Source organism: Tachysurus fulvidraco, chromosome 1 (assembly GCF_022655615.1).
Source record: "Tachysurus fulvidraco isolate hzauxx_2018 chromosome 1, HZAU_PFXX_2.0, whole genome shotgun sequence".
In the NCBI taxonomy this organism is placed as follows: Eukaryota; Metazoa; Chordata; class Actinopteri; order Siluriformes; family Bagridae; genus Tachysurus; species Tachysurus fulvidraco.
In genome coordinates, this window is record NC_062518.1 from 44,442,007 (window position 1) to 44,454,295 (window position 12,289).

The window sequence follows — 12,289 nt, forward strand, 5'->3', positions numbered from 1 at the left end:
CATATATAAAATATAAAATTACGTATGTAAAGCAATTAACTTATATAATATTGTACTCAAGGCCACGTATAACATAAAGATACATCTGATATTGTTTTATACGGCTTTATGACGTCATTTGCGTCTATGTCCCCCAACACACATACAAAGTAAAGAAGGAACATCTCTTTGTGGATATTTGGGTGGCTCTTAAAAGAGCCGTTGTGTTTACGTGGTTCGGTGTTGAATGTTTACCCGCCGAAGCCATACAGAGTGCGCCCCTGGCGTTTCAGGGCGTACACCACATCCATGGCGGTGACGGTCTTTCTCTTAGCGTGCTCGGTGTAGGTGACAGCATCGCGGATCACGTTCTCCAAGAAGACTTTCAGCACACCGCGAGTCTCTTCGTAGATCAGACCAGAAATACGCTTAACACCGCCACGGCGAGCCAGACGGCGAATAGCCGGCTTGGTGATTCCCTGGATGTTGTCGCGAAGGACCTTACGATGACGCTTTGCGCCCCCTTTGCCGAGTCCCTTACCGCCTTTACCTCTACCAGACATGATTCTGCTCTCTCGAAGTCAAGATGCTCAATAAAATACACCACCCAGAGGCCGAATATTTATCCTCCGTCTCCAGGACTCAGTTGAGAACAGGCGAGGAGGCGGGTCTAAGACCAGCGGTACACACAATAGAACACGTACATGAACAAAGAGAAAGCCACAGCTTTTAACTTGTGTATTTTATCATCATTTATAATTATTATTGTTATAATTCTTAGTAGTAACAGTAGTGGAATTTAACCCAAGGTATGCAAAGTGAGTATTTCAATAAAAATATACAGCCAAACACCCAGCAATGTATGGAGGTTAGTAAAAGCACTCTGTGGTTGTACAACATTAAACTTCGCTGTTTAGACGTAAATCGTCCATTTGATCACGTCTGTGGCTTGAGGCGTGTATTCTATACTCCTAGGTAGGCCCAGTGTTCCCCGTTCGTCTGGGTACATTATAAACCGATCCCACATTTAACCCTGAGAGTAGATTACAAGCAACACAAAAAAGAATGTAAAGACAACATTCAGGAGTCATGATATCAGCTGTGAAACACAAAAAGTACACAATCTTTAAAGTTTATAGTCTAAGAGAGCTACATTTTCTCCAACACTAATCTCATTCTAAAACTCAGTGACATTCAGAAGGAAAGCTCTTTGTAGTCAAAATTAAAATACCAAATGTGGGTAAAAACAAAAAGTCCCTGTTCTACTTGAAATGCCTCGCTGTAAATGAGATTTTGGTGGCCTTACATATATATATAAGTAGACTCTGATTGTTATACATAAACAAGACAACAGCTGAACAACAGAGTCTGATACACTGTACACTCTTTTGGACTGAAAGCAGAGCAATGAAGTGTGATTCTGCTAGTTGTGACTGCCAGAATCTGGAAATCAACATGTAAACTGGTTATTAATCACCGTGACATGTCGTGATCAAACAAAGGGTGAACAAAGATTCAGAATTAAAGACAGAACCAAACACCACACAAACCATAAAAGAAAAATAGAAATCAAAAGCAGTACAGAATGTACAGACATAACTGAAACAGGTTGTGTGTATGTATATATGCTTGTATTTTTAATGAAGTATTGCTTTCTAGTACTATATACACAACACGGTATGTATGTGTAATATATATATATATATATATATATATATATATATATATATATATATAAATTATTATTCTAATGCTTATTTGGGGAATTTCACACTCAGTATTAATAAAAAAAAAAAGAATGAAATTGCACTTTTTCAGTACAAGTGGGTGGCTCTTAAAAGAGCCTTTTTGGGTGGTGAAAAACGCAGCAGTGAGCGAGTTTACTTGGTCTTGACGGCCTTCTCGGTCTTCTTGGGCAGCAGCACGGCCTGGATGTTGGGCAGTACACCTCCCTGAGCGATGGTCACTCCTCCGAGCAGTTTGTTCAACTCCTCGTCGTTACGCACAGCGAGCTGCAGGTGGCGGGGAATGATACGGGTCTTCTTGTTGTCACGGGCGGCGTTGCCAGCCAACTCGAGGATCTCAGCAGTCAGATACTCGAGCACAGCGGCCAAGTAAACCGGAGCGCCGGCACCGACGCGCTCGGCGTAGTTACCCTTACGCAGAAGCCTGTGCACACGACCCACGGGGAATTGCAGTCCGGCCCTGGATGAACGAGTCTTGGCCTTTGCCCTAGTTTTACCGCCGGTTTTGCCTCTTCCACTCATCTTGTAGTTCAGATACGTTCTAAGAACAACACCAAAATAACAGCGTTGTTCCTCTAGCACTCTCTTATATAACCAACACGTCAACTCTCTTATTGGCTAAGATCATTGTGACGGAAGAACCAATCCGAAACACGCCGTCGAATTCCAACGTCATCATTCTATTCTACGCCACACGCCCCTCCCACTCCCGAGACACCGTTCTTTCTTTTTGTGTGTGTGGAGAATGCAGAAGGACAAGGTATTGAACCAAACTAATTGACCTATTTAAGTTAAAAGGACATAATGACAATTGTTTACGGGAAGTGGCTAATTAAACTCACATACCATAAAAGCAGAGAGAGTTCTGAAAAATTGTTAGCCAAAGAGAGTGACAGACATTGTAACCCAAAGACTTCCAAGATTTTTGTGAAAATATGTTATTTGGGTGAACTAACATCTTTTTGAATGTTTTATTTATTTATCTATTTATTTATTTATTTATTTATTTATTTATTTGCTATTAATATAGATTTTGAAGATTACAAAGTGAGAATGTCAGTCGTTTTGTAGAATGACACATGAATGTTGTAACCTGGAAGTATGTAAGAAAGACACAGTTCATTATAAAAGGTGGAGAAATGGTCAGACAGTTACAGAATCTTCAGTTTTCTCAAACATTGTGCACCCCGCTTTATCACAAGCTTAAACAATGTGAATGACCAACCCAGTCTCATGGCAGTTTGTCACATAGGTCACGAAATGTAATCTATTTGATTCGTGTTCATGGAATCAAATCTATTTGATTCGTGTTCATTGGGGCAAGCCGTGGCCTAATGGTTAGAGAGTCTGACTTGTAATCCTAAGGTTCTGGGTTCGCGTCTCAGGCCAGCCACAACTGAGGTGCCCTTGAGCAAGGCACCGAACCCCCCAATTGCTCCACGTGTGTGTGTGTGTGTGTGTGTGTGTGTGTGTGTGTGTGTGTGTGTGTGTGTGTGTGCACTTTGGATGGGTCAAATGCAGAGAACGAATTCTGAGTATGGGACACCATACTTAGCCATATGTCACGTCACTTTCATGTGTTTCAATAGGAAGCATCTTTCGTGTCTGCACCATATTTTTCTTTCCACCACTCGGAAGCAATTTTGCTCATTTGTTATTCATTTTTAAACTTTAAGCACTATATTACTCAACATTTAACCAGGAGATTTTATCCTTGTTTTTATTATTTTATATTCTGTAGGTTACAAAACATTGAGCTATGGTTGCTTTTCTGAGAAAAGCCATTTTTTTTCTATCAATTTGGTTCATCAAATTGGACAGTACACTAAATACTACATTACCCATGAGCCTTATCTGCTTTTACTATGATGAAGCAGTCAGCTAAAATTACCTGATGACCCACTGCCGATTCTCTTTTAATGATATCCTCATCTTTCTTTCAACACATAAACATGAAAGTGTGCTTTATAATTCAACAGTACGATGTCATGACCATCAGTTATCTTGTCAGAAACTGAGCTACAAAACACATAAAATGTTCCTGAAATGTTGGTGATGACACAAAAAAGATCTGCTCTGAATTAAGAAGTCACAATATCTGCCTTGCCTTCACTGACGCTATTGTTGTTATTGTGATTTAATATTTAATATTAAATAAGTCTGTCATTTGTAGTGTAGTACAAGTGTAGTGTCTATAAAATCACTAATTTCAGTATTTTTATATTTTATAAAAAACATTATCACTGTCATCACTGCAGGATCATTCACATCCTCTTTGGATCGGACTTTCACTCTTAGTGTTTGTTGTTTTCCTGTGACATCTAAATGCAGAAACAAAAACAATAACACACAATTAAAATGACATAATATTTAATTTGCCTAAATGTAAGACTGAATAAAACATTAACTCACCTTAATAACAGAAGAAAGGCATTATGTCTGAGCACAGAGCATCAACAGCCTGACCGTTATTTATACTGTATAACCACAGTTTTTATTCTTCAGGGCATTATCAGGTTTTACAGTCATCCAGCTGAGGTGGTAAAGACAATTGTTTTGGTCTGTCCACTTCCAGGAGTCTCTGAACAGACCAAACCAAGTTCTGCCTGAGATCATTGCCTTTATAACTGAGTCTTCATTTGCATCTCTTGAGCTTGACAAGTCTGTGTGATGCTTTCTACAGTAAGCCTGAGCTTCAAGCCATGTCATAGTAGTAGAAATGTAAATGTACTGTACCTCTGATTTCCAGTATACTGTACCTGCCTATGAGCATAAGAAAAAACACAGATTGAAACATAGGTTTATGGAAAGTTCAAAATTAAAAAAAAAATACACAGATTACAACATCAAAACCCAAAAAGGAAATTCCTTAAAAGTTACTGACAGAACAGCAAGAACATGACACAAATGCAAATCTGGGTAGACTGAATAAGTAAGTATTTCCCCAGTGTCTGAAAAGTGCTACAGTATAAGATGTTCTGTTAAATATTTTTCCCATTTCAACCCAATGAGTATATTAAAAAAAAAATACACAGTTCAGAATTTTTATTACAAATCAACATTCTCTACTGAGAAATAGGAAAGTGATCATTCTGTAGATTCTTACCATCAAAACAGACAGCGGGGAGTAAGTAATTACAGATCACATCCACCCAACCCTAGGGAGAAATCGCACCACACTTCACATGTCCACCCTTGTTGTTGGGTTCACCTTAACTCCATCTCGTGCTTCCCACTATATTTTCCATGGACCAGCGCCAGCTGCGTCCATTTGAAGCACTGGAACTGAATTGTTGTCTCCGTGCTTCATTCTGAAGTCGGACCATATTGTCATTACTGTCCATGATAGCCAGGTCAGTGTGTGTGGCTATGCAGTAAGCCTGAGCATCACTCCAGATTTTCCCCTGCTATATCAGATAGTACTGACGAGGGACAAACAGGACGAGAGGAACGAATCCTGTGGATACATTTTAAACATTTTATGCAATATTAGCTCAGTCTCAAATTTTACTTATTTTAATGAACTCTTCTCATAATTTTCCTTCATTTGATTGTGCAACTTCATCCTGATCATATGTAGATAAACTCAAAAGATAAAAGAAAGAAATGTGATTAAAATCCCTCTGATCAGTTCAAGGGAGGTGAACTCATGTAATTATTGTATGTATATCATTCTTCAAGCAGAGTATTGTACTGGAGAGCTTTCATTATATCTAAATACTAATCTGAAGGGAGATAAACCTCTAAAACTGCAGACAACAGATAGATCTGAACCAGACTGTGAAAGCAAAAACACAGGCTGTGGTCAAAACAGAGAACACAGAACATGAGGATTAGTAACATCATAAGCAGAGAGAACACAGAACAACAAATTAAACATCTTAAATGATAAACTGATAATGAACTATTTATTAAACCAAAGACTGGAAATACATTTGTAAATAAGAAAGTTCATCTTAACTCTCCTGTATCCTGTGTGAAGTGTTCAGTGTTCACTGCTCCTAATTTATGATTAATGCTATTTTATTAAGATTATAATCCTAAGAAGTACAGAATGGAGGTATTACCGCTCCAGAACTGATTCATAAACTCTGTCCACAATGGAGACTGACATTACTTTCATTAATCACCTGAGAGAACTAATAAGCATAGACTAACACTATAGGAACAACAACAGATAGTTCACAGAAGTCAGAATCCTACCTTGACACACATGGATATGTAGAATATTAATGTTCAAAATTTCAATATTATGCATTTACAAATATTTTCTATAATAAATAAACAAGGTCCAATATTATGGTCTTATTTTATCACTGACTGTCAGGCCTTTTTTTTCCATTTGGTGATAATCAGAGCTACTTTTTTTGTTTTCTTCTAAGCAAAATGGCTTATGCAAAGCACTCAGTCTCTTTGTCCTACTTTACAAAACCTTACAAAAACAGAATTTTGGTGGAAGTGTTGGGGTATTGGGAATGTGATGGTGAACAACATAACCTCACGGGTTTATTTACTATAATAATAATAATAATAATAATAATAATAATAATAATAATAATAATAATAATAATAATAATAATAATAATAATAATAACTTCATGTACAATGTCCAACCATCTTCATGTAGTTACTTCAAAAGTAATATTTCCCCTTTTGTGGCCCTCACGGTGAAGTAGCCATTTTGTTTGGCTTCCACAAACCCCAGCAACATACAGTATAGGCCTGCAACTGTTAGACTGAGAGCCTCTAATTAAGTTTGCGTTTACTTTTGCTGGTTTTATTATTTATTTTATGGCCATTTTTTGATTAAGAAGTGGGATACTAACCCTAACCCTTTTGAAACTGACCTTGAGTTTGAACAGTAATTTGGACAATAATTTGCACAACATCATATATACATCACATACTGTTCGTATCATTTATGTTGTGATGTGTGTGTATATTTATAATATTGAATTGCATTTCACAATTCTTGATACCTGTCAGTATTTAATTGTCAGTAGATCCCATACTCAATGTAAATCAGAGATAAGACAACTAGATTAAGTTTATCCTTAAGCTTAACCTCACTGCACTGGGTCACTTTCTATAGGAACTGATATTGGAAAAGTGAAGTGACTAATCATCTCAGAACTGTTTATACATTTAATTGAATTTGAATTGTTATCGATGTATATTGTTGTTTAATTGTTCTGCATACTGCTATATTTTTATTGTTTTCCAGTTTTTCTTTTCTTACCTTTGTCGATTTACCAGGGTTTAAATCTAAAACAAATCAGAAAAATCTAAAAGTGTTGGGTAAAGTATATACATAATAGCCATTTAAAATTAGATCAAATAATTAGATTAGAAAATTTTAATTATAAGTTGGTCAAACATTAATTATAAATTATAATTAGGTCTGATTTTATAAATTAGGAATGACTTTATGAATAGGCCAAACCTAAATCAAGTATAACATCTGGATTTAATTTGATTAAATTTTGAAAACTGCTGATATGTATTTTATTTGTTCATTGTTTACATACCATTTTGGATTGAATATACAGCCAAATATTTTTGTTAAGCTGATTACACCTTATGTTGTCTGTCTGTCTTCAGTTTCTCACCACTGCTCCTCTCAAACCTACACATTGGCCCACTTACTCTTTAATTGTCCCATTGACTCTGGCACTCATCTAAGTCACAGGGTGGAGCTATAATTCATAAGGGGCCATGATTGTAAAGAAATTTTATTTATATATATATTTATATTATTGCATGAAAAGGTTCTGAAATACTCAAACTAGCTGATCTTGTACCAAAGAATAAGCCACTGTGTCACTCAGATCATATTTTTCTACGTTCTGATATTTGATCTGAATAATAACTGAAGCACTTGACCTGTATCTGTTTAAATTTATCCATAGCACTGCTGATGTTTCCTTATTCATTCATGTTTGTACCCTCTATTTTTATTTGCTGCATTTCTTACAGCTGCATGTTTTTTTTTTTTATGTCTGTGGTTAACTGATAAACAGTTATGTTTTTTTTATTTAGAAACCGCTTGCATGTGTCTATGAAATTTTGTATAGTTTCTGTACAGCCCGTCACTGACTCTGTATTATGTCTGTGTTACGTTTCTAAAAGAACAGTGATAAAGTACAGAATCTGAGAGCTTTAGATGCCTGATAAGTTCAATAGTCTCTGGATGTTTCTGACTCATATAGTGCTGAGGTGCTAAACTTTACATGTCTCTAGAAGACCACACCCAGGAAGTGATGCTGATACATGTGAGAAGTGTTTTTAAATGTTTGTTTATGTATTTTAGTTTGTTTAAATAATACACAAACATAGTGTTGTGGATGGATGTTGACCGACATTGTGTGGTCACGTTTAGGAAATGCAGGTAACTCTCACAATAGAAATATAATTTGTAGTAATTATTATTATTCAGTAATTAATTAGTTCATTTTTTTATTTATTTACTACTACTTAGAGGTCTTCTTGGGTCTAAAGAAATGTACCCGACCCGAAGTGAACCGAATCACTTTTTACCTGAACCAGACAAGTGTAATTTTTATTTATTTATTTTTTAAGAAAGACCCAACCCGAGACAAACCCGAAAAAATTAGACCGCAGTCCGACCGGACGGCAATTTTTTTTTTTAAGAATGTTGCATAACTCTACATTAAAGTAACCGCTACAGAGTGGATTAAAAATTGATTGACAGGTAATTGATTGAAATTAGCTTGCTGCCAGCCACATGTCTTGGCAAACAGAAGAAAGGTTGGAAAAGGACGAGTCGATACACGAGATACAGTAGTTCGGGTCTTCTCGGGTCCGTTCAGTAAAAACACATTAATTTTAAATTACCCAAGACCCAATGCCGCTATTATTATACCCGACCCGTGTCCGAGGCACACGTGAAACTTTTAGACCCGAACCCGCTTGGGTCGGACCTCGGGTTTTCGGATCTAAGTGGACCCGTGAAGACCTCTACTACTACTGCTGCTAATACTAATACTACTGCAATTAGACCAATCTTACACAAAATCAAACATGATAAAAGAATACAAGGTGTAAAAACAACGGCAGGAAGAGTGGTTAAAGTAACAGCTTATGCTGATTATAGAACTTTTAATTAATATTCCCTTTGAATTGAAGGTGATGAGACATTTTAAGAAATATGAAGAAATGTCTGGCACTAAACTGAATCAAAACAAAACAGAAGCAGTATGGATGAGTGTTGTTCCACCCCTAGACACTCAAGAAGAGTTGAAAGTATTAGGTTTAACAATTACAAACAGTAAATGTGCTGAACACAACTGGGGAGAGAAAGAATTTAAAATAAAATCCGAAATTGAAAACTGGATAGCGCTCATAATAAATCAAGAAATCGGTTAATTAAATCAATTGTATTATCTAAATTAGTGCCTTTCCATCTGACAGTAAAATGATAAAATTAAATAATGTGTGTAGGTATTAAATGGAGAAACAATAGAGAAGTTACAACACAAACACTTCTATACAAACCAACAAACCTAGGAGGTCTGGGTGCTACTGAGCTCCTAGAGAAAGAATAGGATAAGCAAGAAAAAAAAAAACTTTATAAACTAGTATATATATATATATATATATATATATATATATATATATATATATATATATATATATATATATATAACATTTAAATATAAAGACTAATTCAATGCTGTAAATGTAAATGATTTTAAACAGAAGGGAAAAAATAACTGATAAATTGTATACGATCAGCAGAAATATGGCATAAAATAAAAAGCCTAGATTTAAATAAGTGTGAATGAATAAACAATGTAATATATTGTAATAGTGTGTTTAACACAAAGCTAACAAAAATGTGATGGAACTTTACTGGCTAATTTTTTGTATTGTCAGTCTAAAATTTCGAAAAACAGATGTAAAATGGTTAGTAACCAGTGCCAGATTCCTGCTAATGTAGGGTACAAGAATTGTGAGATAAAAACACAAAAGAACATGAACTGATAATCGAAACAAATTACCTTGAACTACATAAAAAATGTTTTGCCGATAGATGCTTGTAAATTTGTCTAAAATGTTAAAGCAGATATGACTGAAATTCTGTTTTTTTTTTGTAAGTTTTTTATTATTCAAACGTATGATTGTGAGACACATTATGTACTTGTGAATAAAAATTTTATATAATAAAAAAAAATTCTCAATAAAGTTTGGGAAAAAAAAAAATCCACCGGGAAAGCTAGTAATTGTAATTACAAATTAAAATACAGTAGCACTGACAATATATACGTGAAATAACGTTTTTCTGTCTCTCACGCTCACTTGCATAAAGATTTGCACCCTCATATGAAAAAGTGGGTGGCTCTTAAAAGAGCCTTTGTGTTGATAAAGACGGCGGTGACGCGCTTTACTTGGAGCTGGTGTACTTGGTGACGGCCTTGGTGCCCTCAGACACGGCGTGCTTGGCCAACTCTCCGGGAAGCAACAGACGCACGGCAGTCTGGATCTCCCTGGAGGAGATGGTGGAGCGCTTGTTGTAGTGAGCCAGACGAGAAGACTCACCGGCGATGCGCTCAAAAATATCGTTGACGAACGAGTTCATGATGCCCATGGCCTTAGAGGAGATCCCGGTATCAGGGTGCACCTGCTTCAGCACTTTGTACACGTAGATGGCGTAACTCTCCTTCCTGGTCTTTCTGCGCTTCTTGCCGCCTTTACCTGCCGTCTTAGTTACAGCTTTCTTGGAGCCCTTCTTAGGCGCGGTCTTAGCTGGTTCAGGCATGATGATGCTGCTCGAGTGAACTGCAAGAGAATAAGTAACACCCACTAGCGGCTGCTCTATTTATAGAGTGACATTGTAATTACGCACAAGAGAACAAATGTATGTTATTGGTCATAATCCCAAAGCACCTGATGCGCAGCGCCTCCTCCCGCCCCTCCTACACACTTATTCCTCCCCACTGTCCTCGCTGTGCTTGGTTCCCCTCCCGCCGTTTTACACTCAGCTTTGCGCTTTAAGACAAAAGAAAAGAGTGTGTGGGGGGTGGGGGGGGGGTGTGTTATACACACACACACACACACACACACACACACACACACACACACACACACACACACACACACACACAGTTATGTAGGTAAAGCAATCAACTTATTATATACAACATTATGTAATTTTGTACTTATAGTATTGTACAGACTTTACACACACACACACACACACACACACACACACACACACACACACACACACAATTCCATTTCTACCGCTTTAAAATACAAGTCTAATATTAACCTTGAGTTTTTGTTTTATATTTATCTCTATATAACTTTGTTTCGTGTTCTGCTTTGAGACAACGTTCATTGCAAAAAGCACTATTCAAATACATGTTTTTTTTTTTTTTTTTTTCAATTACTCTTTATATCCCTGAACACAATATTCCTAAAACAGACACTACATCATTTCTCTAAAGCAGATTCACATTTACATACATGTGTTAATCACACATAGTACACCTCGTATCTTTAGAAGCATGATGTTATATATATATATATACACAGACAGAGATTTAAAGAAGCGCTCATTTTTCAGAGATAATGTGGTGGCTCTTAAAAGAGCCTTTGTGTACATTATGGAGTATTGAGGTTTAAGCGCGCTCCCCGCGAATACGGCGGGCCAGCTGAATGTCCTTAGGCATGATGGTCACTCGCTTGGCGTGAATGGCGCACAGGTTGGTGTCCTCGAACAGACCGACCAGGTATGCCTCGCTAGCCTCCTGCAAGGCCATGACGGCCGAGCTCTGGAAACGCAAGTCGGTCTTGAAATCCTGAGCGATTTCTCTGACCAGGCGCTGGAAGGGCAGCTTGCGGATAAGCAGCTCAGTAGACTTCTGATAACGGCGGATCTCCCTCAGAGCCACGGTGCCGGGCCTGTAACGGTGAGGCTTCTTCACGCCGCCGGTAGCCGGGGCGCTCTTGCGTGCAGCCTTAGTGGCGAGCTGCTTCCTGGGCGCTTTGCCACCAGTGGACTTACGGGCGGTCTGCTTGGTTCTTGCCATAGCGTCGAGCTGTGAACTTCACGGAGGAAAAACACAATAAACGGCGCTAGCGAACGCTGTCTTTTTAAGCCCTAACACCGCCCTGCTCTCATTGGGCAGATTAAAAGCACACGTCTGCCATTGGATAGAACGCGTTACGTCAAGTGATGACTATTGGATCGTTCTTTGTCACGGACACAGTTCGAAACCCAAACCGCCCGCCCCTATTTTATTGGCGCTCTCAGTAGCACAGCGCTTTTGTTCTCTGTCTGCAACCTACTGCATCTTTCGGTCATAATTATTATCATCAAAGCCATCCGTTTATAAAGTTTATGATGTTTTGGCGTCTTAAAACTAGACAAAAAGAGACACTGGGCTTGTAAGTCGTGTTTGTAGAGTTCTGGGAGAACCTTGTGAATGATCCTTATGTATTTGGCTGCATAAAGCACATGTATACTAGAGAGAGACAGCCAGTCATTGCGAGTTGTGGGTGGCCATTTGCATGTGTCTTTGTTTTTGTTTGTTTGTTTG

At 37.6% G+C, this 12,289-nt stretch overlaps 3 protein-coding genes across 3 annotated transcripts; all 3 read right to left on the minus strand.

Moving 5' to 3' along the window:
- Positions 1–181: 181 nt before the first annotated feature.
- Positions 182–665, minus strand: LOC125140764 (histone H4). The gene has a single exon (XM_047810467.1). The coding sequence runs from the start codon at positions 540–542 to the stop codon at positions 231–233; it is 312 nt and encodes a 103-aa protein (XP_047666423.1). The 5' UTR covers positions 543–665; the 3' UTR covers positions 182–230.
- A 1,140-nt stretch (positions 666–1,805) lies between these two features.
- On the minus strand, positions 1,806–2,375 carry LOC113662278 (histone H2A-like). Its single transcript, XM_027177015.2, has one exon. The coding sequence runs from the start codon at positions 2,244–2,246 to the stop codon at positions 1,860–1,862; it is 387 nt and encodes a 128-aa protein (XP_027032816.1). The 5' UTR covers positions 2,247–2,375; the 3' UTR covers positions 1,806–1,859.
- A 7,703-nt stretch (positions 2,376–10,078) lies between these two features.
- Positions 10,079–10,578, minus strand: LOC113662288 (histone H2B-like). The gene has a single exon (XM_027177022.2). It carries the CDS (start codon positions 10,501–10,503, stop codon positions 10,129–10,131), a length of 375 nt encoding a protein of 124 aa, XP_027032823.1. The 5' UTR covers positions 10,504–10,578; the 3' UTR covers positions 10,079–10,128.
- Positions 10,579–12,289: the final 1,711 nt, after the last annotated feature.